At 40.0% G+C, this 26,939-nt stretch overlaps 1 protein-coding gene and 1 long non-coding RNA gene across 6 annotated transcripts in view; one reads left to right on the plus strand and one right to left on the minus strand.

The window, feature by feature from the left end:
- Positions 1 to 995: 995 nt before the first annotated feature.
- Positions 996 to 6,966, minus strand: LOC116877367. Its single transcript, XR_004384624.1, has 3 exons — positions 6,896 to 6,966; positions 2,341 to 2,440; positions 996 to 1,250 (listed from the first exon to the last, which is right to left on the minus strand). It is a non-coding gene; the product is annotated as an uncharacterized LOC116877367 (long non-coding RNA).
- Positions 6,967 to 7,069: 103 nt separating this feature from the next.
- Positions 7,070 to 26,939, plus strand: part of CDADC1 (cytidine and dCMP deaminase domain containing 1) — a 47,103-nt gene continuing 27,233 nt past the window's right edge. For 4 of the 5 annotated variants that reach the window (XR_004384621.1, XR_004384620.1, XM_032874067.1 and 1 more), the window contains exons 1-4: positions 7,075 to 7,329; positions 8,062 to 8,159; positions 15,293 to 15,367; positions 24,176 to 24,353. Coding sequence is in view for 3 of the 5 variants with exons in the window: in XM_032874067.1 (XP_032729958.1) it covers positions 7,248 to 7,329; positions 8,062 to 8,159; positions 15,293 to 15,367; positions 24,176 to 24,353 (433 nt within the window). In the remaining 2 variants the exon portion in view is untranslated. Of the gene's footprint in view, positions 7,330 to 8,061; positions 8,160 to 15,292; positions 15,368 to 24,175; positions 24,354 to 26,939 lie in introns of all 5 variants that reach the window. The other variant, XM_032874068.1, reaches the window with a different exon arrangement.

Consider the following 26,939-nt stretch of genomic DNA (forward strand, 5'->3'; position numbering starts at 1 on the left):
TGTCCTCCTTAATACCCACCACCAGGCTCACCCAACCTCCCACCCCTCTCCCCTCCAAAATCCTCAGATTGTTTCTCAGAGTCCACAGTCTCTCAAGGTTCGTCTCCCCCTTCCAATTTCCCCCAATGCACTTCTCCTCTCTATCTCCCCATGTCCTCCGTGTTATTCCTTATGCTCCGCAAATAAGCAAAACCATATGATAATTGACTCTCTCTGCTTGACTTATTTCACTCAGCATAATCTCTTCCAGTCCTGTTCATGTTGATACAAAAGTTGGGTTCTTAACTACCTAAAAAAATTAGAAAAAGGACCCCTACCAGGAAGAAAGCTATTACCAGAGAAAGCTTTTTCATCTGAGAGACCTACCTGCATGGTACGGCAAACAATTGCTTCCACCCCTTTGAAGCCCCATACCTCTATCCTTTTCCTTAGCTCAGGATGGTATGTAAGTCTCAATTGCCTGGTGGGCTTTAAGTCTCATATCTTTGTGGGGCTCCCTTATATACATAATTAAAAATTGTTTTTCTTGTTAATCTATCTTTTATTACTGGGCAGAGAGTGTTCTCAGCCAAGAACCTAGAAGGAGGGAGGAATATTGTTTTTCCTCCCCTACAGTATTAGCTATTTTACTTAAGAATCCCCTCCTCTCCAAGTATTTAAAGCACTCTTCAAATACATGCCAAACTAGGTCTCAGTACCACTGGAGTTTCTCTACTATAAGCCAAATGAAGGGGTGAATTAATTGAGTCCTATCAGTCAGTCGATCATATTGCCTGTGGCTGCTCTCATGACGTATGATGGAGATCCCAAAGCCTGAAATATTTACTCTCTGAGCTTTTAAAAAAGTATGTCAACCCCAAGCCAAATAAAACTTTGATCCTTGTACTTATGTCTTAACCTGTATGTAAATTTTGCTTTTTAACATCAGCTAATGTTGGTAGATAAGGTGATACCAAAAAGTACTTGGCAGAAGCAATTCTACCAATTCTAGGGCCAAAATACTACTGCCAAACACCAGAGACTCAGAATCTCTAGCGGCTGGCCCTAAGAATAGGGGTTTTAACATCATAGTCTCTGGGTGACATTTACGCATCTCCAAGTCTGAGACCCCCTGGAGCCCTCTGGTCCTGGCCAGCGGTTTTGTCCGGCTTCTGGTTCCACAGGTCTGAAGTGGGGTTCATGACTCTGTATTTCTAACGAGCTCCTCAGTGACACTGATGTTGGTGGTCCGAGGGCCTTAGTTTCCTTGCCTATAAAATGGAGAGAACAAAAGTCTGTATCATAGAACTGGGAGTATTAAAGGAAGTAGTGTACGCTTATATCCTGCTCCCACATCTTTCAAGCTATACTGTTTGGGCAAGTTACTCCATGTCTTGTTCCTCTAAGTAGTGATAATAATAATGATACCCACTTCACAAGGCTGCTGGAAGGTGTAAATAATATGTGCAAAGTACCTAGAACTTAGTAAATATAGTAAATAGTAAAATATTATTGTTACTGTTACCATTTAAGGTGTCTGATGCATAGCCGATACTCTATCAGCTCCCTCTCTATTCCCTCCCGTTTTGTCCCTCTAGTGTCTTCTGTTGATTCCTAACATGTCTGATTATAGAACCTCTTCAGGGATGTTGATTTAGAAATACTCAAACCAGTCCGGAGAGCACCACACAATTGGGGACCCAAGAGTGGCGTGGATATGGCCTGAGGTGGCCAGGCCCACCTGCCCAGCCTCTGCTGGGTGGCCTTGTGGCAGAGTGCCTCCAGACAGAACGGGCAGTGGGCTTACCAGTCTTTCCCACCTCACAGGTGTTCCTGCAGGAGTTCCCAGGGTTCCTGCATTCTTACTTTGTAGCACATTCATCTATGTGGCACCAAGTTTACTTTCTTGAGGACATCATTTGGGACAATATATGGTAAGCCTAAGAAGTCATTTCTCTTTGGCAGCATTGTCCTCCGTAACAAAGCGAAATGTTCTGAAGGGCGCCTGGATTTTGTTTCTGGCTTCTCTTTGCTTCCTTGGGGTTTAAGTGTGGCCAGGAACTGCCTTCTGAGAATTGCTTAGGAAACCTTAATTTCTGGATTCAGGGTGGTGTTAATAGTCACATCTTTGCTTGAAATGACCAAATTAGGGCCCATCCTGTCCACAAGGGTGCACTGGCCACCAGCAGTCCATAGCAGTCCTGTGGCCACCTTATCTCCAGGCCTGCAGAAGACAGTCACTGGTCATGATGTGCCTTCCATGTCAGAGAGCAAGACTGAGTGTGAGGTACACTTCCCTCTACAAGTCGGGTATGTGGTCTCTGCCAACACCAACAGTATCAATAAATCCAGTATAGATACCATGTCTTAAGATCAGCTCCATGGAACCCCAACTTGTTTGCTGTGAGAAGATTCTGTCCAAATAAACACACTGCTAGGACTAATATTCCCAACATAGGACCTAGGATAAAAGAAGTTTCAGTTTTCTAGAGAGAATAAGCAAATGAAAGACAAAGAAGGGAAGGACAATAACTAATAATATTGAGCACCTATTCTTTGCCAAGCACTGTACTACTTGGGATCATTTAGTCTTCAAGAAAAAAAAAATTTTTTTTTTTAATTTTCTTTATTTGTCAGAGAGAGAGACACCGGGGAGTGGTGGGGTGGGGGGCGGGGTAGCGCACATGCAGGGGGAGTGGGAGAGGGAAAAGCAGGCTTCCCACTGAGCAGGGAGCCCAATGTGGGAATCCATCCCAGGACCCTGAGATCATAACCTGAGCTGAAGGCAGACATTTAACCAACTGAGCCACCCACTCACTCCTAGTTGTCAGGAAAATTTGTGATAAACCTATTACCACTGTAGTTCCCTCCCTCCCTCCTTCCCTTCCTGTCTTTTCTTTCTCTGAATAATTCAGTCAAAAAGCCATCTTACAGCCTCCCCCTTCCTCCCTTCCCTTGCTTTGGAGGCCAAAGGGGCTATGGAGGCAGCAGCAACAGGGTGGGCAGCCAAGGAGTCAATGAGTGTGCTAGAGAAATAAGATTAGAGGAATTGGAGGCAGGGTAGAAGGAAAGGTAAAGAGAAAAAACTATCTTGAGAATAATGGGAGCCAAGTTTCTCACTGTTTGAGAAGAGATTTACAAATACAACAAAGGGAGAGGCTAGAAATAACTGATATGCTGGACTTTGGAATTGAAAGTGTTGATGTGAACTCTTAGAGAGACATATAGCTACTGAAAAAGATACAGGAGTATGTCTAGTCATAATGACATAGCATACTTACTGCCTAGATCTTCATTTTTAAACACTAAGAAGAACCAGGGCTCCTCGGGGGAAATGTTGGCTCTGTGTCTGGTTCAGAGACTGTAGAAAATGAATTCTGGAGCATCTTGTTGCACTAGAATGTAAGGAAGTGCTCAAAGACTTATAGGGATGTGTCAAAAGGATAAAAGAGACAACTTGAGGATTTCATCAAATATGGGACAATTTGAGCACTAAAATAAATGATAACAGATTACAGTTCATTGAATAAAATAGAGAAAACAAGTCCATACAGATATGAATGAATGAATGAATGAATGAGGAAGAGGGAAAAACTCCTCCTTATTATAGAATAACAACTATATGTAGGAGAAATGATGGAAATAAGAAATCACAACTGGACAGCCATCACAATCATGGTTAATTCATGTGGGAATCACCAACAGATGCTAAAGTTGGTATGTGGAGGTTTAATGGGTATAGGACATTGGTGTAACTTGGGGGATTTCTCTCCACAAAATACTGACCAATTACAGAGGAAAAGATAATGACTTTGTTAGTGACTTTAGAAATTTGACTGGTGCTAACTTGCCAGGTGAACAAGGCTGGTGTCACCATGGCTGGGATATGTGAACACTGAGTTGCCCCCTGATGTGATCCATGGAAAAAAAGAGCAGACTATCACTTCTGTGGCATTCCTATCAAGAATGGATGGCCTGAGTCTGGTTGTGAGGAAACATCAGAATGATCCTGGTGGAGAGGAATCTTAACAGAATGAAAAACCTAGAGCCTTTAAAACTGTTAATGTTGTGAGACAGGGGGAAGGACCAAGGAAATGTTAGAGGCTAGAGGAAAATAGCAAGGGTCAAAAAGTGAATGGGGATGGGATACTGAACCAGAATGGAAATGACGCATGTTGAAACACTTCAAAATTTGAATGACGTCTGTAGATTGCCCTGTAGTGACCAATCAACGCTGATTTCTTGTTTTGGACTGTTGGATTAGCCTGTGTTAGAGTGTCCTTGTTCTGGAGGAATATATATTGGATTTTTTTAGTGGGGGGGCGGGGGATTGGGCATAGTCTCTGTAATCTGCTCTTTTTTTAAAGATTTTATTTATTTGATAGAGAGAGAGAGCACAAGTGGGCAGAGAGGTAGGCAGAGAGAGAGCAAGCAGAGAGCCCGCTCGATCCCAGGACCTTGAGATTATGACCTGAGCCGAAGGCAGAGGCTTAACCCACTGAGCCACCCAGGCGCCCCTGTAACCTGCTCTTAAATGACTCAGAAAAAGAATGGGGTGGGGAGGTGTGTAAATGTAACAGAAAGAATAACAAAAAATGGTGCAAATGTGGTAAAATGTTAAAAACTACAGATTCTGGAAAGGGGAATGTGAAGTTCTTTGCTCTGACAAGACACCAAGTAGCAGGCAAAGGATCCATGATTAGTAAGGCCAATTTACTAATATCGCATTGTTGTTGAGATACTTGCTGAACCTGCCTTTCCAGCATGTCCCTGAAACAGGATTATGCATCCCATCTCATGACATGAGACTTGCTCTAAGGGTCATGTAGTTCTGCCATCTTTTTTTCTCCTGCCAGGAGAAAAGAATATCCAAAGGCTGCTCCTTTAGCCTGGATTCCAGAGCCAATTCACAGAAAGAGTGCAGTAGCATGGAATTTGAGCCAGAAGGAACCCTTTGCTGTGGCAAGCCACTGAGATTTGGTGTATATTTGTTACCCACAGCTAACGGAGTCTCAACTAACTCATAGCTAACTAGTAAACAGCTTGGGTGGTCAGAGATGTCAGTTTCTCTATCTGACTGCAAAGTCCATGTTCTTTCCATCGATTATTTATTGATTTTTAAAACCATTTTATTGATTAAGCTAGCCTTTGTTGTGCTCATTTGAACTGAGTTTGTCCATGTCTACACACTTAGGTAGCATTTGTCTTACACTCCTTTTTAGTTCTTATTCTTCTTTGCAGCAGAACTATTATTTCCAGTAATATTGTAGACAAGATAGCCCAAACAAATTTGTTACAAAGCACCCAAAAATGCCAGATAAAATATGGCTGAACTAGCAAGAAAATAAAGGAAACAGAATATTTAAACAACTCTGAAATACTAAAGAACTGAAAATGGAATGAAAGCAGCAATCTAAAAAGAAGAAAGTGAGCAACAAAGCTAATGGTTTTCCTAGGGGTAGATTTTACTCACAGAGATTAAAGATAATTAATTGTATATATTAAATAATCACATATATGCATACATATAAGATACAAATACAAATATCATTTTTTAATTTCTCTATGAAATACCTGTTAACCATTTTTCTCTTTGTTTCTTATTTCTTATTCATTTGTAAGCATTTTTTATATATTCTGGATATTCATTCTCACTTGGGAGTGTGTATGATAAATATCTTCTTCTGTTTGCCACTTGCCTTTTTACTTACTTTATTATGTCTTTCAGTGCACAGTTTTTCATTTTAAAGTACCAAACATACCAATAATTCTCTTTAATGGGTGGGTTTTATATCTTAGTATCTTTATAAATGTTTTTCCTACTCAAGGTTATAAAAATATTTTTTAATATTTCCTCTAAATATGGTAAGTTTTTCCTTTGACATTTACATTCGCATGCATGTAGAATTCATTTTTGTGCATTTAGTGTGGAAGGGACCCAATTTTATTTTCCATTTGGATAGTCAGTTAACACCAGCACTATATCCTCATTGATATACAAGGTCACCTGTGTCATATCAAATTTCTATACACATATGAGCCTGTTTGGGGGCTTTGTATTGCCTATCACTTGTTTATTTATCTCCCTCCCCCCAAAAAGATCTTATTTTCTTCAAGAATATCTTGGCTATTCTTGACCCTTTAATCTTCTATGTAAACTTAGAATCATATTGTCACATTCCTCAAATATCCCACTGGAATATAATTAAGGAACTATAAGCCATACCCATTATCACCAAAGAGTACTACCTCAGTCATTTACAAAATGATGCATTTTTGTAACTTTCAGCTTTTGCTTTCGAAAAGCTGTTTTTATGTCTTGATATTTGTCAGTATTTCAAGTTGTGTATTGGGTTGGTGAGGGAAACGGCTCTGAGTCACTAGCGAGGAGTTTCATTTTGAGTCATGCCTGGGACACTTAGAAAATAATCAAATAAAATGCACTGGGCACAACCCTACAATGTCAATATGGCACTCCCCATATTTTCCAGGTGCCACTTGCTACTTCTTCCTACCCCCACCTTTCTCATAATCACGGTTGGACTTTTTTTTTTTTAAAGACTTCATTTATTTGAGAGAGAAAGAATCTGAAAAGGACCACGCTGAGTGCGGAGTCCGACAAGGGGCTCGATCCTGGGACCACGAGATAATGACCTGGGCTAAAACCGAGAGTCCGACTGCGCCACCCTGGTGCCCCTACAGTTGGACTTCTTGAGGTGGTACGGTTGATGAGCAGCAGAATGTCCCTATGGTAGTCCCTGGCACGGAGTTCCTAAGGACTGGCCAATATCTGATGGTAACAACCACCTGGACCGCCCAGCTCCCACCTCCCCGACCCCGCCTTCCCCTTCTCTAAGATCTCGGCTGTGACAGATGGGGCAGCATTTCCATTTCAATTCCCCTTCACTCCTTTAACCAGAAGTCACAAGTCTGCGCAGGCCTCATCACTCTATCAGAGTCCGCACAACCTGGGTCTTCCAGGCCAAAAACATCGACAGCTGAAGTCAGGCCTGAAAGCATTTAGTGCACCGATATTTTTACCCACGCAGCCGCCGCTAGAGGGGCAGCCCTGCGCCACGGCCTCCACGCCTCGAGGATACTACACACAAGGCGCCCGGAAGTGGCGGTCGGGCTCTTACGTCACTGGCTGCGCCGAGTTGGCGGTTGCCGTACAGTTGCTGGGAGGAGGCGGGAGGTGGAGCCGCTAGGGCCAAGATCATGCCAGATAGCCAGAGGTATTCTGGGCAGCAGAGGCCGCTAGGCTTGGGATGAAAGAAGCAGGGCAGATGCAAAATCTGGAGAGCGCGGGGGCCGGGCGGTCAGTCAGCACCCAGACTGGCAGCATGACTGGTGAGTGCCTTGGACCCTGCCGCTGCTACCCCAGCCTTTCGGCTCTGCCCTGAGCCTCTGCCTCCGTGTAACTCCGCTTTCCCTGCCTGCCGGTCTTCGCCCGCGCTTCTGCCCTGGGATATCGCATTCCCGTCCTAGGCGCGTTCTCAGCTCGGTCACCCGGAACCCCTGGCCTGGCAGGACCTGCTTTTGAAGTCGCGCTCATTCCCCTTTTCCCCCACCCCCCGCCCTTTACTTTTCCTCCCAGGACCTAGAGCTAGGACCTGGGGTATTGAGCCTGAAAATTCCGTGCTTTTGACTTGATTTCCGAATTAACCACACACGACGCTTCCCTGTATTTCAGCTGCCTTACCCGCGAAGGTCACCGCACTGTCCTTCTTGCAACACCACAATTTAAAGCTTGCTCCACGATGACCTCAGACGCAAGGACTTTTCATAACTTAGTTTGGATTTTTTCCCATAGTTACATGTATCAGTTCTACCATTTTGTTTTCCTTGCCATGTGAGGGCTGGAGAAAGGGCCCGACTTTGAAAAGTGCCGGAGGAGGTCGCTGACAGTGAGGTTGTAGCCAGACAGACTCCTGCCCTTTGATTCTCTTGTCCTCTTATCGTTTTTCTCTGCTTCCTACGAAAGCAGCCAAGTTAAGGCTGCAGCACCCAAATGGCATTGAGAGTGAGTTCCTCTTTTCATCATTAGTAAAATTTTTAAAGTGTCTGCCCTCTCTTTTGTAGGTCAAATACCAAGGCTTTCTAAAGTCAACCTTTTCACTCTGCTCAGTCTCTGGATGGAGCTCTTCCCAGCAGTGAAAGCCCAAAGACAAAAATCTCAGGTATATTTTGTTTCCTTAGTCTTTCCCACTTAGTAGTGGTTTAAATTACGCTTTTCCAGTTTCTGCCACACTTAAAAGCAAACTCAAAAACCTTAAAATGCGCAAAATATTTCTGTGGTTTAGTGTGATATTTGTAACATAGCTGTAATAGCTCATCTTTCTAATCTAAAAATAGAATTGTTACTCTCTCAGATTGTGCCATGTTTATCAGGTGTTAATGGTACTTATATGTTGGTTTGGACAATTGGATTGCATAATTTATCACTCAGTTGTGTACTATTGATGTTTCATGTGAGTAGTTTTCCCCTTCTACAGAACTATAAATTACATGAAAGTGGAGATCATGCTTTATTTTACCTTATTTTTATTACTGTGTCTTATTTTATCTTATTTTACTGTGTGTTTTTTTTTTAATCCCCCTTTAGCATCTATTCTTGTAGGTAATCTGTGAATGCTAATTGGTTTCTTGATCCATGTAAATAGTCTCTTTTTTGGATCTAAAAGAGGTGATCAAAACAGGTTAGGAATATATAGAAAGAATAATCATGAAAGCCTGCATCTTAACTTTCTCCAACCCTTGGGCACCAAGGTGCTTCTCATCTTTTTCCTCCATGCTTGGAGTGGCATGGTGCTAGGTTCTTACCATTTGGTTTGATAGATTAGGAAGTTTAGAGTGTTTTTAGGGGGCCAAGGCCATATAGGGAAAATAGTATTAGGTTGTTTAAGCATTGAAGATATTTTTTGAAAAAATGAGAGGGGGGAAATTACCCATGGCTTCCCATCATTCTAACAACATCACTTTTAACATTTTGGTACTTTCCTTCAGTCTTTTTTTAAGCGCAGGATTTTTGCTTGTTTTTCTCTTACAAAATTGTGCTTGTATCCTGCATATGCTTATGCAAGTTTCCAACTTGCCAGTAATTGTGCTGTAAGATTGCCTCACATTTTCCACAAGATGACTTTTTGTAAATCCTTAAACACAACCATTCTCTTTTTCTTTTTTCTTTTTGGTGTCTTCGTTTCAGTGGATAAGGTTGTGTGCTTGGCTTTGGAGATACAAAAAGAAAGATTTGGTTCTTATTTTCTAATGGAGACAAAAATTAGGTATTTAAACAAGATGCAGGAAGCAGAGATGCTACCAAGACTGAAGACTGCAGGCCAGGCTCTGCGTGGGGAAGTGAGAGAAGGATGCACAGGGAAGGCTCCATTTGCAGAGACGTGAAGAATGAGTAGGTATTTACCAAGCCAAGGAACTCCATATGGAAAAGCTTGAAGGAGTGAGAGAACTTGTGGTCCTCGTGGGGGAGGGTGAAGTTGGGTGAAGGGAAGAGACTGAGATGATCTTGGAAAGGTATACAGGAATCAGAAAATAAAAAATATTGTATGCCTTGCAAGGGAGTTTAGATTTTATAAGTAGGGACTTAAGATTGTATAAGTGTACTTAAGAATTTTTTAACAGGGAATTAAGGAATTAACTTTTTAATGTTTAGGACTTTATCTTTTTAAAGCACTTATAGGTCCAGAGCTAAATTTCCAGGAAAGTACACAGATTTCCTGTATATTCTCTGCTCCTCCCTACATGAATAACCTCCCCCATTAACCACATCCTCTCCAGAGTGGTACGTTTGCTACAGTTGATGAACCTGCATTGACACATCATGATCACCCCAGGTCTATAGTTTACATTACAGTTTAGTCTTGGTGCTGTGTATCCTGTGTACATCAAATGTGTAATAACATGTATCCATCATTATGGTATCATACAGAATATTTTCATTGCCCTAAAAATTCTCTGTGATTCACCTACTTCTCTTCCCCCCCCAACATTGGCAACCACTGATTTTTTTTTTTTTTTTTAAAGATTTTTATTTATTTATTTGAGAGAGAGACAGTGAGAGAGAGCATGAGTGAGGAGAAGGTCAGAGAGAGAAGCAGACTCCCCGCGGAGCCGGGAGCCCGATGCGGGACTCGATCCCGGGACTCTAGGATCATGACCTGAGCCGAAGGCAGTCGTCCAACCAACTGAGCCACCCAGGCATCCCTGATTTTTTTTTTTAACTGTCTCCATAATTTTGCCTTTTCCCAGAACGTTATATAGTTGGAATCATACAGTAGTATGTAGCCTTTTAGGGTTGGTTTCTCTCACTTAGCAATATGCATTTAAGTTTCCTCCATGTCCTTTCATGGCTTGATCACTTACTTCTTATTGCTTAATAAGATCCATTGCCTGGATATACCACATGTAATTTATCCATTCACCTGCTGAAGAATATCTTGGTTGCTTCCAGGTTATTGCAGTTATGAATGAAGCTGCTATAAATATCTGTATGCAGATTTTTGTGTGGATGTGAGTTTTCAACTCCTTTGGGTAAATACCAAGGAGCATGATTGCTGGATTGTATGATAAAGAGTATATTTAGTTTTGTCAGAAACTACCAAACTGTCTTCCAGAGTGGCTGTACCATTTTGCGTCCCCACCAGCGATGAATGAGAGTTACTGTTGCTTCCCATCCTCTCCAGTATTTGGTTTGTCAGCGTTCTGGATTTGGGGCATTCTTATGGGCATGTAGTGGTATCTTGTTTTAATTTGCATTTCTCTCAAGACATGTAATGTGCAGATTTTTTCATATGCTTACTTGTCATCTGTATATCTTCTTTGGTGAGGTGTCTGTTAAGGTCTTTGGCCCATATTTTAGTCAGGTTATTTTCTTATTGTTAAGTTTTAAGAGTTCTTTGTATATTTTGGATAACAGTCTTATATCAGATATGTCTCTTGCAAATATTTTCTCCCAGTCTGTTGCTTGTCTTCTCATTCTCTTGGCAGTGTCCTACACAGAGGAGAAGGTTTCAATTTTTATCAAGTCCAGTTTATCACTGATTTCTTTCATGGATCGTTCCTTTGTGTATCTAAAACGCCATCACCATACCCAGTGTTATCTCGGTTTTCTCCTATGTTATTTTTTGTGGAGTTTTTTAGTTTCATGTTTAACATTTGGGTGTATGATCATTTTTAGTTGATTTTTGTGAAGGGTGTAATGTCTGTGTGCATATAGGGAATTCACTTTTCCTGATAAAATGATATCTCTTGGAGTAGTTTTCTTCTCTGATTACTATGTGAAGTGTTTAATAAGTAGTAAAACATTATTTAAAATGTTTTGCATTTTTACTTCCTGTTAATCACTCCCTCAGCCCCCACCCTGGCTTCATGTATTATTAATGGCTTTGAAAAAGTCTTCATTTCCTTCATGATTTTGAAGTCTTTTATTCTTTCTGTCTCTTAGTAGCTTAATATTATTTTATGAAAGTGGAAGATTTTCAAACCCATTGGGTTTTTGGGTTTGTTTTTGTTTCTTTGCAGATAAAATTGTCTTGAAGACACAGAAGCAAATGCTTAAGAGATTTAAGACTTTTTACTTTATTTTTTTAAAGATTTTATTTATTTATTTGAGAGAGAGTGCACATGCACATGAGCAGTGGTAGGGAGCAGAGGGAGAGGGATAGAGAATCTCAAGCAGACTCCCCACTGAGCATAGAGCCTGTCACATGGCTCTGCCCCAGGATATATGTGAGGCTTGATCCCACCTGAGATCATGACCTGAGCTGAAATCAAGAGTCAGTTGCTTAACTGACTGAGCCACCCAGGTGCCCCAAGATTTAAGACTTTTTAAAAGCACATTTAAAAAGCTGGGCTTATTAGAGATTGTTTACTAATTTTGAAGACTTTTTTTTAATATGAAGATTTGATCTCATTTTAATTCATATATATATATGCACATATATATTTCTGTATATATATAATATGTATCTCAAGAATAAATCCTCTGCTGAAATTAAGTTCTTTTTCAACAGAGATGTGTATTAAATTAAATAAATTCAGTATTAATCGCACATTATGTTCATAGAGTTGAGTAAGATCTTTTTCCTATTAAGAGAAGAAAAATGTTCTTTAAGCTAAATAATAAGTTTGTTTCACTTAAATTCTTTATTCTGCTTTTTCTATAAAAAGTAAGTCATAGAAACCCTAAGATGCAATTTGACATGTAATTATATTGGAAATACTGCCTTTGACATTTAGCCAATCTTTTATCTTCTTAAAATATTTTTATTTTACCCAAGTAATGTATGCTTATTATTTATAAAATGGACTAAAGAAAAAAATTTTTTTCATAGTTTCATTATCTAGTGACTACTGACATTATTGTGCTGTTTCTCAATCTTTTCCTTCTCTCTCTTTTCTCTCTCTCTCTCAAAGTTTTTTTGAGATCATTCACTTCTTGATCCAACCTTTTTCACTTAACATAGGAAAATGATTATGCTGTAATACTGTTATCCACCCTGGAGCAGGAAGTTAGTCTAATGGTTTAAAAGGAGCAGTGGTTTTGTAGTTAGCCTGCCTGGGTTCAAATTTGGACTCTACCTCTGAGTAGTTGTGTAATCTTGAGTAAGTTACTTTCCCGCTCTCAACTTCCTTATCCATGAAATGGAATGTTACTGGTACATACTACAGGGGGCTTTTATGAAAAGTGAACGAATTTACAAGCTCTTGGATAGTGTGTGGCACAAACTATGGACTATATGTGTTTGTTACTATGTTTTAATATTGGCATAACAGTCCATTGTATTGATGTACCATGTATATTCCCTTAGTGCTGGACATTTAGATTTTCATTCATTTTTACCAACCTCAATGTATTTTAACTTAAAACCACTTCTTTTTTTTTTTTTTTTTTTAAAGATTTTACTTATTTATTTGACAGAGACCACAAGTAGGCAGAGAGGCAGGCAGAGAGAGGAGGAAGCAGGCTCCATCCTGAGCAGAGAGCCCGATGCGGGGCTTGATCCCAGGACCCTGGGATCATGACCCGAGCTGAAGGCAGAGGCTTTATCCCACTGAGCCGCCCAGGCGCCCCTTCTAAATATGACTGATATCTGAGATTTTCTGTGTTGTAAAATATTTATACTGTATGGATGCTCTTTGAGGATTGTTCAGCAGAGTTTACATTAAGTATAAAATCCAATAATTTTTAAGAATCCAGCCTAAAATTAGATAAGTGAGTTGGGGAAGAAACTATTTTTGAGACTTCTTGGGAAAAGCACAGCTAACTCAGTTTTAGAACAGAAGTCAGCACTACTGAAAATGGCCATTGTTTCAAAATAATAATCTCTCCTGTTGGTTCATAGCTTTTCATTTTAGTTAAGTTAAACATACCTAAATTGCCTGAATGTTAATGTAGTATAAGAACTAGAATAAGTGTATCATTGCCTCATTTTTTTTTTAAGATTTTATTATTTATTTGACAGAGAGAGAGATCATAAGTAGGCAGAGAGGCAAACGGGGGTTGAGGGGGAAGCAGGCTCCCTACTGAGCAGAGAGACCAACACGGGGCTTGATCCCAGGACTCTGAGATCATGACCTGGGCCAAAGGCAGAGGCTTAACCCACTGAGCCACCCAGGCACTCCGCCTCATTTTTTACATACCAGGTACTATCCCTCTCACCCAGTTCTTCCCATTGTGTACTCATTGTACTTTTCCAGAACAGTAGCAGGGTAACATAATGGTTAAGACAATGGACTTGGGGCTCAGGTCCTAGTTTTCCCATTGACTAGCTATGGAGTTATTTAATCACTTTCAGCCACAATTTCTTCATTTCTAAAATGGAAACAATAGGGGCTACTTTGTAAAGTTATGAGGATTAAATGAGATAGTTTAGAGCCTGGTGCTTGGGAAACACTGTTAGGTACTTCATTATTATCACTCATGTAATAATCATCATCACCACTACTATAATCTCCCTCCCACCAACCATTCCACTACCAAGATCATCACTTTTCTACTTCCTGTTCTGCTGGGATAAAATGTGATTCCCAGGACATGGCTTTTCTTGTAAACTTTTTGGAGGTTATTTATTTTTTTTTTTCTAGCATCCAGCATTTGTTTCAGAAGACAGAGTTCCAACATTCACCAACTTTACCATTCCCACTTTCATACTTTCTCCAGTTTATTACATATCCCATCTACCTTCGGGCTCACAGAATCCTGCTGTATCATTCTGTGTCAATAATCTGCTCTCTTCCTAGTCACTTTCCTGTGTCTATAAAGGCTGCATCCTCAGCAACTAGGTTTGTGGCTGGCACATAGCAAGGATTCAGTAAATATTGTTGAATTAATAAATTATTTAGCCCCTGACTCAAAACTTTCTACTTCAAGTTTTACTTTTAGAAAGACTTGTGTACTTCATATGTTAGTGTCCTATTGCTTCTATAACAAATTACCACAAAGTTGGTGGCTTAAAACACACATTATATATAGTTATTATCCTACAGTTCTGGAAATCAGAACCCCAAAATGGGTCTTACTGGACTGAAATCGAAGTGTCAGCAGGGCTGTTTTCCTCCTAGAGGCTTGGAGGAGTTTCCATTTCCTTGTCTTTTTCAGTTTCTAGAAGCTCCCCACTTGCATTGGCCCATGAACTTCTTCCTCCATCTGTAAAGCCAGAAGTGGCAGACTAAGTCTCATGCTGCATCATGCTGGTACTGATGTGCCTCTCTTTCACTTTTAAGGACCCTTGTGATTACAGTGGGACCACCCAGATAATCCTCCCCATCTCAAGGTCAGATGATGAGCAGCGTTAATTCCATCTACAGTCTTGACATAGTAACATAAACAGAACCATAGTCTCCAGGGACTGGGACACGCAAGTCTTTGGGGGACCATTATTCTGTCTACCACAATCCATATCTAATGCCTTAGCTGCATAGTTTCCATATCTTCCCAATTGCAGTTAATATACCCTTACTCCCATTTAGCCCTTTTAAGTTATGGCCACATTCTAGACTATTCCTTAAAACTGCCCAACTCTAAAATCTTTAATTACAGAATTTTATTTTCTGACCACAAGTTTCAGTACTTCTGTATTTTGGAAAAGTATGGAGGGGACTGATTGTAAAGGCATTATATACTAGGTTAAGTAATCTGAACTTGAACCTGAAAAAAGGGTGAAGTCAATGCACTTTCATCAGGAAGAAAAAAAAATGATTTAAAACCAAGAAAACCAGCCTTCAAATAGGAAATACTGAATTAATTCTATGTTTTGTGCACTAATTTTTCCCCCATTAATCTGCTTTGAATTAGGAAAAGGAAGAGGGAAAGCATGGACCCTTAGGAGATAATGAAGAGATGGCCAGGATATCTACTGACAAAAAACAGGTGAATTTTAAAAAAAATTTTAAAAAGACATTTGTAATAAAAAGGCAAAAACAATGGTATAAAGTAGAATAAAAGTCCTTCTTATACTCAAGTTTCCCATTTCTGCTTCCAAGGTATGTTCCTATATACCTTTCATATCCTTCTAAAAGTTTCAATGCATTTACAAGAATATACATGTCTCTCCTGTAAAAAGGAAAACAAACCCAAATTGTTGTATAATATGCTCCTACGTCTTTTTTTTTTTTAATTTTTAAATTCAGTTCCTGATATATTTCCATACTAGTTTGCATAAATGTGTTGAGAAACACTTACACGGTTCTCTCGCACTCCCAACACATCTTGCTGGCTTAAAGTATGCAAGGCCCTAACTGCTCTTTATCTAGGCCATTTCTTGGAGTTGTGTTTGTAGCAAGCAACCTTGAGGGTTGAGCTGATGTCTCCCTCTGGGAGACTGTCTGTGATAAAACAGCAGTCTCCAGGCTTAGTGTTCCTTTCCTATAACACCACCCACTTCCTGTCTCGGAATCCGTCTGGGCCATCTGCATGACCCCCGTGGGACTTGTAGGCAAGGGAAACATCACACACATGGTGCTGATTCTGCTTGCTGCACTGTGAATGATCGGGTTGTCTCTGACCCTGGAGCTTCATGTGTTCTGCCAGTATCTGCGAAACAGTAGCAGGTTAATTTACTAGAAGGGTAAACTCAGACCCAGACCTGATAAGATGAACTTTGTTCTTTTTAATATTGCATAGTATTTCCTTGTTATTTTAATCTTCTGAGTTTTCCAGAGAGATTCTAATTTATTGGGTGTCTAGTGGAGACAAAACAAGTATATTATGAAAAAAGTTACCTTCATGATTCTGATGTGCATTCCTGGAGATCTGATAAGTTCTGAGAGTGAGTCTCTAAAATCCCCAACAAGAATATAGAAATAATTTGTCTCTGAATATTTAGATGTTTTTAATTTTAAGAAAGGCAAAGACAAAAAAAAATAGTGACTCACCACTTAATATACTAGTTTGTTGCTTAAATTGTAATGTAAAACCCTGTGACTAAGATAACACAGGACTTGCCAAGATGTTAGGGAAGTGATGCATTCGGGATCCAGAATGGTGATTCACTGAAAAGATTTAGTCTTCTGGGAGTTGCAGTGAGTGGAAGTGCAAAATGGAATGCAACTTAGGCTTTTATTTGCTTTGTTTTGTTTTATGTTTGGGATTTAAAAATCTTTATCTCAAACTTGACATTTTGACCTTAGTTAAAATTGAAAGATAAAAGATATTTTCTGAGGTGAAGAGGACTCTAGACAAAAAAGTGACAAATTTAAACTTAGCCTAAAAGTTTGTTCATTCTTTGTTGTTGTTTGTTTTGTCTCTGTGCCTATGTGAGGGGCGGAGGAGGGATAAATCTAATAATCTAATTTATCTAATAATAAACTGATGAGTATGCTTCCCGCTTATGAGGAATAGTGTTGGGTTTTGGGGTCTTTTTTAGGAATTTTTTTTAATATAATTTATTTATTTAGAAAGAGAGAGCATGGAAGCAGGGGGAGCTGCAGAGGGAGAGGGAGAAGCAGACTACCTCCTGAGCAGGGAGCCCAATGCAGGACTCGACCCCAGGAACCCTGGGATCATGACCTCAGCCAAAGGCAGAGAGAGGCTAAACTGACTGAGCCACCCAGGCGCCCTAGGGATAGTTTTTTAAAAAGTCTTTTGTGGCCAGGGTTTCTGGCTTTATTTCTATTTGCTTAGCTACTGAGAAAATCTAAAGCTAAAATCTTTAATTGCAGCCATTTCCATTTGTCACAATTGGTTTATTTTATTTATTTATTTATTTATGTTAATTCTTTATTTCTTTTTAGCGTAACAGTATTCATTGTTTTTGTACCACACCCAGTGCTCCATGCAATCCGTGCCCTCCCTAATACCCACCACCTGGTTCCCCCCACCCCCCCCCCCCCCCCCCCCCCCCTCCCCGCCCCTTCAAACCTTTCACATTGTTTTTCAGAGTCCATAGTTATTTTATTTTATTTTTTAAACTTTTTTTTTTTTTAAGTAATATCTACACCCAGCGTGGGGCTTAAACCCACAACCCCAAGATCAAGAGTTGCATGCTTCACCAAACAAGCCAGCCAGGTGCCCCACAATTGGTTCATTTTAATAAAATGAACTCTAGCATGCTGAGATCTCTTGATATGGCCTTATTAGTTCTTTTCCAAAGTTGTAATTTAAAAAGAAAACTCACTGGAACTATTCAGAAGTAGATACTAACATATACTTTGTATTTGGGGAACATAAAACTCAATTAATTTTGGGATGGGAAGGGGAAAGGGCTTATAAATTCACGGTAAATTTAAAGCTTGTTTTAAAGGCCAATATAGATCTTTCATGTTTTAGATTTATTTTTGGAAGTATATTTTGTAAAGGACAGGTTTTTGTATTCCTTTTAAATGTCTTTATAGTTTAGGAAATGGTTAGTTAACTCAGAAAAGGAATTCTATAAACTTTTCTCTATTCTTTGCTTTTAAGCATTTTATAAAATATCATTCTCCATAGTTGCAAACATTTATATTCATAACTGAAACTGAAACTTGACTGTTTTAGTTTAAAAAATCTCTGGTCTGTACTTTAATTTCAAGATGTGTCCTCTTGGGGATAACTGTAGACTGAAGCCCTTTGAAAGGGAGTAGGGAATAACGGGTACCCTATTCTCAGCCTAAGTTCCCCAAGTACTGTAACAATCAGTCCCAAACCCGAAGATTGGATTTACATTCCTTACCTCAGAGCCCTTTCCTGTGAAAATGGTGTAGACTATTTTGTCTACATAGAACTTATTTTTAAGTTCTATGTTTCACCTTACATAGAACTGATCTTTAACTTAGTCCATTTTATTTGCTATTAATATTGTCACACCAACTTTTTTAGTTAATATCTGTGTAGGTAAGGACACGTTAGGTTTAAAGTAACACCTCTTTAGAATGCCAGCCTGTCCCCAGCCTCCAGGGCTTGGAAGCAGAGTCAGCCCAATCCCCTACGTGGGTGGGATACTGCTCAGGTAGCTCAGGCTTACTGCTCTGGCTTTGAGTTCTCTTCATTTGTCACACCTGAGCAGGTGTCTTCCTTTCTTTTGAGCTTGACTGTGCATTTTAAACTTTTTTTGTAGGGGCATCTGGGTGGCTAAGTCCTTAAGTGTCTGCCTTTGGCTCAGGTCATGATCCCAGAATCCTGGGATCAAGGCGCACATCTGGCTCCTTGCTCAGTGGGGAGCCTGTTTCTTCCTCTCCTACTCCCCCTGCTTGTGTTCCCTCTCCCTCTTTCAAATAAATAAACAAAAGTCTTAAAAAGAAAAAAACTTTTTGTAAATAATCTATGTATTTGTAGAAGGTGGGACCTACCCACATTAGTCTAGACTGCCATAGTGTGAAAAATTGGGAGAGTCAGTTTTTAGAAAGAAGTTGAGAACTACCTTTATTTAGTCAGTATTTGAAATATTTTAAAAATTTAAGATGATCTCTGCTTTATTTCTGCCTTTTACCATCTGTGGGTCTTTCAGAAAGCCACATAGTCTCTTTGGGCTTCACTTATCCATGTATAAAACCACAGGGTTTCCTACATTTTTTTGTTATTACCACATAGAGGCTTAACACTAAATAGTTATAGACTGGATGCTATAAGAAACAAGTCAAATCAACTTGGTTCTCACCCTTTCCTAGGTTAAAGTGTATTTATTTTTCAGTCAGAAAAATTAATGGATAATTAAATGGTTCATTGTTCAGTTAAGAATGCCTAGATTTAGAAAATTTCTGGTATAAAGCCAACATTAAACTTTCAGAAAAGTCTTTGGACCTAATGAGAAATGTGCTTTTGTTCAAACTAGGTTCAGATCAAGAACTAAATAGAACTTTTATTTTATTAATAAATCAAGTATAATCTGTGATATAGTCATTAGATATGTTAAAAAACAAAGTTCAACTGAGTAAACTTAAAGATCTAATTGCTTTATTCAACGATTCATGAATCAGGCAGCATCCCCTCTAGTAAATAGAGAGGAGCTCTTCATCACTGCAAAAAGGGGAGGCTTCTACAGGCAGACCAGGCAGAAAAGGGAGTGTCTAGCAAAAAGTGGATAGTTTCAGGCAGGGTTACCTTCCTTTGGGGGACTGCAGGAGTTTATCAGGTGGATTTCCTCACTAGCTGACTAGGAAATTCAGTCTGACTGCTTAAGGTTATATTCCTGGGAGCAGCCAAAGCCTTAGTTAGGTGAGGCATTAAGTCTCAGTCTCATGGTGTGGGCTTAGCATGCGTGACTCCATTTGGGGCCTGCTGTTGGTTGCTGAGACCCTTCCACCTGACAGATTTGATCAAAACTTAAGGCATTAGTGCCATCCCTGGCTGTTGCTCTGAAATTCTTAGAGTTTTTGTTGATCCTCTGTGGTGGTATTCATAGGACATGAGTTTTAGTTTTGTTTTCACTGGTTTTTTGTTTTGTTTTGGTTTGGGTTTTTTTTTGCTGAATCTTTGTGGTATTCACAGACCATGACTTCAGGTTCACATTTTTAAAGGCAGTCATTCTCTTCGTTCCTTTTCTGATGTTCCAATCTTGGGTAAATGATTTGTTTGGTGGTTAGTGGCTGCGAACACACATTTAAAGCTGTATTTGAGAGAATACAGCAAACCAGAGAGACCACTATGTTTATTACAAGCAGGGTAGTCCCCAATATCTAGAGTGTGTTTCGAGCTGCAGTCCCCAACACCCAAACCAGTCAAAATTAAATAAGTTAAAGGAAAACCCTGCTGAAGGAGTCACTTTCTTAAGCCAGGTGGCTCATTCGGTGATTTCACAGCTGCGTTTCCGCTTTCCCACAGCATTAATCCATGTGCGGCAAGTGGTGTTGGTCACAATACAGCCAGCTCCTTCCTTGTTCAGCCAAAAAATAATCAAGGGCCATCCCATTACCAAGATCAGCTTTGGTCAGAGGGCCTAAGGATTTTGTTGGGCAGCTGTTTGTTAAACAGCAGATTCTGTAATACTTTAAAGAGTTAAGGAGAATTTCCTGATCATAGCCTCATTCATACTCACTCCTAACCAGGGAAGGGAGTTAATTTTTAATCGTGTATGCCTCCTGTAATTCCTTTTTGAGTCTTTGGCTCAGAACTGGAAAGGTGACAGCCAGGGAACCAGTACAATTTAAGGGGCTTAGACTGTACAGGCAGTTTTTACTCTGGTTGCTCTTGCCTTGTGTCCCTTCCTTTGTACAGAGCTTGGATGAACGTTTCCCTGGGTTTGGGGTTGTTAACAAGAGACAGGGTTTGTTCCGGACAAACAGGCATTGGAAATCAGGGAGAAGTTTGTGACAGGCAGAACTGCAGAATCACCAGCATCAGGGCAAGTCCAACAGTCATTTGGAAGTTGGATTAACAACAACTGAGCTACAAGGCCAAAGCAAGGCAAAATGTGGACAAAATCATAAGGACCTTCATGCAGTTAAGAATTAGGAAAAAGGATGGTCAGAGAGGGAAAGAGGAATGGAAAGAAATGTTCTTGATCCCACATTTTGGGAGAGAAAGCAGTGGAGAAGACATTTAACATTTATATTTGTCCATGACAAACGATTTTATGAAAGCTGTGAACTAAATTCTGGGCAAGGGAGCTTCTATAGCTTTGTATTTATAATAAACCTCCACCCTCTCCCCTTTTTTTCTTTAGTCTTAGGAATTGGGGATGGTTTAGATTAGAGTTCCTGGGGAAGATCCGGTAAAACATGTACATCTCAAAGGCACAGGGAAAGAATGTTAAGTTCCTCCAAAACAATTTATAAGCCTTTTGAGATAAATATGGGAGGTTTGGGGATTGGTAAAAAGAATAGGTGGATTTTGAATTGTTTCTAGAGCTGCATTTCTGGTTTTGCAAAGATCTGTAAGATAAGAACAGTTGCTTTTAATTTCTCAAGGAATTGGGTTGTAACTTAAATGACATCATAGGTTGGTCCCCCATCCAACCACATTATCTTCAATTTGCTTTTTTATATCAGGGAAAGTATTTCCAACTCAAGATGGAAATCAAAAGATTTCTGTATTACAGATTTAGAGCTCTTTGTCATTGTAATTTTTTAGTAAATCCATAAAAGCGTGAGAAGGTTTTTTCTTTTCCTCTGGGTTCATAGTTTTTTATTTTGGCTTAGGGGAGAATGCCTAAGAAAAACTCTAATCAGGCTTTGAATATCAGCTTTTAATCTGGCCAACTTCTGACCACAGGACAAGCTACTTAAAAAAACTCCTTTTAAGTATCGTATCAATTTTCAGCTGAGACAAACTAAATATTCCTGACAGTATTAAATAACCCCCTGGACTCAAAGGCGTCCACAGAGAGGGCTCAAAAGATTTTTTTTTTTTTTCTTTTCTTTCTCTCTCTCTCTCTCTCTCTCTCTCTCTCTACCTACCGGTTACTGTAGACAGAGATCCAGGAGAGCTGACTCTGGTAAGGGTTCTCACCCTTAGCCAGCTTTGGCCAGTTTTTCCTAGGATCCCTCAGCAGACTTGTAGTGAGGTGTAAATTCGGTGTAGCTTTGGTATCTATCAATTTTGTCAAGGTTTTCGAATCATTTTCATTTCATTTTCCCTTGGCTGTTTAAGGGAATAAGGTCACAATTTACCTGACACTTTCTTGGAGCCCTGTCATCCCTCCTTCAAGGCTAGTTCTAGGGGTTTCTGTAAGGCTACCTACTTGGTGGACTTTTGTTTATGGTCTTGTAGTCTCCTGAAGATTGGAAAGAAGATTGAGGCAGAGGATTACTAGAATGAATGTATACTCAATTAAAGGAGGATAGAGGGTAACAGTAGGAGTTATCTCAGTCTTAGAGTTCTGTTGTATATACCTCTTGTGTCTTTAATTTTTCACAAGTGATTTGCAACAAATCTTTCAATGAAGGTATTTTGGAATTTTGAAGCCTTTTGGAGCCTTCTGCCTGCCGTTTAAAACAAGTATATACCACTGTGTTTGTTTGATTTGGAAACCCTTTCTTCTTGAATGATCTTATCTAACTGGACCATTCCTCACCACGTCCATCGCATTCTAGGCTGTTAGTTATCTGAAGGCTTCTAGCAGTTTGGTAGGGCCCTAGCCAGAAACGGAGTTTAACCCATATTTTCTGTCCAGCGGTAGCGAGTGGTAAAGGAGGTACAACCTACATTTCTGTCTGGCCGTATTTTGGGGTCCCCAACCTGATGGTTGTTACAAGCCAACTTCTTAGGATACAAAAAAGCTTAGGAAGATTCTGTCATTTTGTAGATACCAGGATTATAATTTTTAGATTTAAATTAAGTAAGTGTTCCAGAAGGTGGTATGCTTTGGAATTTAAGGATCTCTCTCTCTCTCTCTTTTTTTTTTTTCTTTCAATTTTATTTATTCTAGAGAGAAAGAAAGAGCGGGGGGAGGAGCAGAGAGAGAGGGACAAGCAGACTCCACACTCAGCACGGACCCTGATACAGGGCTCAATCTCAGGACCCTAAGATCATGACCTGAGCTGAAATCAAGAGTCGGATGATCAACTGACTGAGCCACCCAGGCACTCCTCTATCTATCTGTCTCCCTATCTATCTATCTATCTATCTACTTATTTTTAAGCTAAGTGGGTTTCTCAGAGCCAAACTAATAGCTAAGAGGGACATGCTGCTGCACCGGGGTTGGGAGTTATGTGGTGTTTTACCCTATACCTAATTGCATCAAAATTTTCTTGAGGTTGGTGGGTGACCTAGTGCCATTCTAACCCATTCTATGATCAGCTTATCCTAACACAGGATTCTTAGAATTCGGTGGCAATTGCTCTAACAGCTTTTAAGTGCTTAACCCATGTCCACCAATTTGGCAGCTTTTGGTCAGCCAAGAGTCCGATTAGCAGTAGCTTTTACCTACACAATGTAAGACAGACATGCTCACCTTAACACACCAGCAGTAATCAAGAGATGTTACCTTAGCCTGGCCAAAAGAAGGCCTTGTGCACACCACTACCAATTCTTAACATGCAATCTGGGACTAGGAAAAGGACTGAACCAGCACTTCTCAACAAATAGGGACTATAGCCTGGGATTCCACACAATGAGGAGTTGTAGACTGAACCACCAGGAGTTCCCAATATGGAATCTGGGGGCTAAGTCAAGGGGTGGGGGTTCCAATCAAATGGGGGATTTTGGACTGGAAAACCAATCAGATTAAGAGCTCCGTGCAAAGACATTTAAGCCCAGAACGAAGAGAAACTCACCTATGGCCCTTAGATATGGCAAGAAGGACAGAGGGTATCATGCTTGTGTTTCTCGTTGTCCCTGAAGCCATCAGGAATTTTCCTTTGTATCCAAATGCTTCCACCAAATCTGTTAAAAACCAGAGTTCAGCTGAGTAAACTTAAAGATCTAATTGCTTTATTCAATGATTCGTGAATCATACAGCATCCCGTCTAGTAAATAGGGAGGGGCTCTTCATCACTGCAAAAAGGGGAGGCTTCCATAGGCCTCTACAGACTTCTACAGACGGGGCAGAAAAAGGAAGTGTCTAGCAAAAAGTGGATTGTTGCAGGCAGAGTTACGTTCCTTCAGGGGACTGCCAGAGTTTATCAGGTGGATTTCCTCACTAGCTGACCAGGAAATTTTAGTCTGACTGGTTAAGGTTATATTCCTGGGAGAGGCCAAAACTGCAGCTAGGTATTAAATCTCAGTCCAATGATGTGGACTTAGCGCGAGTGACTCCATTTGGGGCCTGTTTCTTTTTTGATAGATGTTAGCACTAATACAATATTATTTTGTTTTTTAATGTAGGTGAAGAGAACTGGTCTTGTGGTGGTGAAAAACACGAAAATTGTTGGTCTCCACTGTTCTAGTGAAGATTTACATGCTGGAAAAATTGCTCTTATAAAACATGGGTCAAGGCTGAAAAACTGTGATCTTTATTTTTCCAGAAAACCCTGTTCTGCTTGTTTGAAAATGATTGTAAATGGTAAGTGTAGATAAGGCTTGGTTGGGGATTAATAGTATTTATCTAAGAATAACCAAGATAAATTGCCTAAATACCACTATCATTTAGAAATATGAATACATATAAGAATATAGTTTGATACTAAGAAAAGTCAAAAAACACGGATTCTGGTCTCAGCCCTGTCACTGTTTAGATGAGCCTTTGTGTATTAGTAGACTAATGCTAGCTACTATAATAAACACTGAAATTTCGGTGGCTTAATATACTAGACCTTTATCACCCATGTAATAGTCCAACGTAGGTGTTGCTGAACAGCAGGTGGTTTTTCTCCATGTGGCTGTTTCATGGGTGTAGGCCTCTTCTGTGTTTTGCTACTGTCGTCTTCTAGAGCCTTGAGTCCTTTGCATCCAGAGGTAGACTGAGACAGAGAATAGAGAAGGCACACTGCTCCTAACAACTAAAAATGCTGGCCTGGAAGTCACTTGCATCATTTCTGTTCCCATCCACTGTGGGCTCTGTAGCTCCTGGCTGAGCAGCTGTCTCCCAGGGACTGCTCTGTACTTCGGACGGAGAAGCACAAATTATTAATGTTTAACTATCCATCTCTGCTACACCAGGCTGCTCACTCAAGCTATGCTTATGGTTCTGTTTTGTATCCAGGTAAGTATGCATACCATTCTCCCATTTTAAAAATATTACATCTTTTACATAGGCACTCTGATGTTGTGACTTAGAATATGAGTTATATATTTGGTCTTCATCCCTTTCCTGGTACAAAGCAAATAAAACCCTTGGAACTTCCTGGGTGATGAGGGTGATAGAGGTGTCTTTTGTTGTTCTTAACAAGACCCCTTCAGCCATACTTGAGTTTGTTAGTGAAGGGACTTTGGGGAAGCGCCATAAATGGGGGCCCGCTTGTCAGCAGAGCCAACCAGGTAATTAAAGGGTCAGCGCTTTCAGTCTCACTTCTCAGATCTCTGAGGTTTGAGTTCAGTTACCGATGGCCAATAATTTAATCGATCATGCCTATGTAATGAGGCCGCCTCCTCCAAAAAGAGCAGGTTTGGAGAGCTTCTGGAGAAGAAAAGGCTCATATAGTTTTGTTTGTTTAAAGATTTTATTTGTTTGACAGAGAGAGAGCATAAGCAGGGGGAGTGGCAGACAGAGGGAAAGGGAGAAGCAAGCTCCCCGCTGAGCAAGGAGCAGATGTGGGGGTCAATCCCAGAACCCTGCGACCATGACCTGAGTTGAAGGCAGATGCTTAACCACTGAGCCACCCAGGCATCCCAAACAAGGCTTAAACAGTTTTAAACCGTTCCCTCAATTTGCTGCTTGGGTTATTTGTTACAACTTAATGTAACACATCATCTAGTACCAAATGAATGATAAAGGCTGTTAAGTGATATATGAATTGAGGAGTGAAATAGTGATCTATACAGGTTGTCATGTAATGAAAGGCTGGGGCTTAAGCTGTATCTTGACGGGTCAGATGGAGAGGAAGAAGAACGCATTCCATGGGAGCAGCACATGCGGGGTCATTGGTTTGTGAGAAGCAAGGTTCTGGGGTCAGTGTTCATAATGGAGAAATACTGTTGGAAAGAATAGTGGCAGGTGGATGATAATAACAGGTTGGGACTTAAGTGCAGAACTTTGAAAAACTGTATGGCTTTTGAGCTTTATCCTATAGAACAAGAGTACCTAAGCTTATTCTGAAGAAGGCAGTTTTTATTTACATGAAAGTTTTAAGAGTAGTGATCAGATCCAGGGTGAAGACAGTGCCGTTGACCTATAAGTAAGGCACTGCCAGGAGAAGTGGTCATGTGGCTAGAGCCTCCTGCCTGCAGCGGGTATTTCAAGCAGGCAGAGCCCAGATACTGCTGGATTCTATAGTCTTTCCCCTGCCATTATGAATAGAGAAGATAGGTATGAATGAGAGTGGTGGGGACATTGTTTTTCCTTTTTTTTTTTTTTTTTACCAATTAATTGTGCAGACTGTATATTCATTTCATCACTTGTGTTAATTGACCTATAAATCTTATTATAGATAATATGGAGCTGAAGCTTTTTGAGCAGGTTTTAACATGATTAAATTTACTATTTTTAATTTTTTGTTATTGAATTGGAACATGGAAAGATAAGAGGTTAAGAGCTTGTTATTAGGCAGGGTATAAAATAGGGTTGAGATGGCACTGATAATAGAAAAAGAATGTGAATGTGTTGATAGATCTCTTCTAGAGCAAGGGAGAAAAATGAATAAAACATGGTTGTGTTTTGTGCTGAGCTGACTTTTATTGACAATTATTTATTTATATGACAATTATTAGATTAGTGTTCTAAAGCACAGTGCTTCTCAAAGTGTGGTCTGTGGATTCCTGATGGTCCACAAGGTAATACTATTTTCTTAATAACACTACATTTATACAAATAGTACCAAAATGATGGTGAGTAAACTACTATTGCTGTAGTATGAATCAAGGTAGTAGTAGTCCTTGTACTCTTTATGGCCATGAACCTGGAGTTTTAAAAGAGGGTTTCATGTAAAAATGTCCTTGATAAAACAGTAAAAATTATTAATTTTAATAAATCCCAACACTTGAGTACACATCT

This window comes from Lontra canadensis, unplaced genomic scaffold (genome assembly GCF_010015895.1).
Source record: "Lontra canadensis isolate GAN:19392208 unplaced genomic scaffold, GSC_riverotter_1.0 scaffold51, whole genome shotgun sequence".
NCBI classification, from domain to species: domain Eukaryota; kingdom Metazoa; phylum Chordata; class Mammalia; order Carnivora; family Mustelidae; genus Lontra; species Lontra canadensis.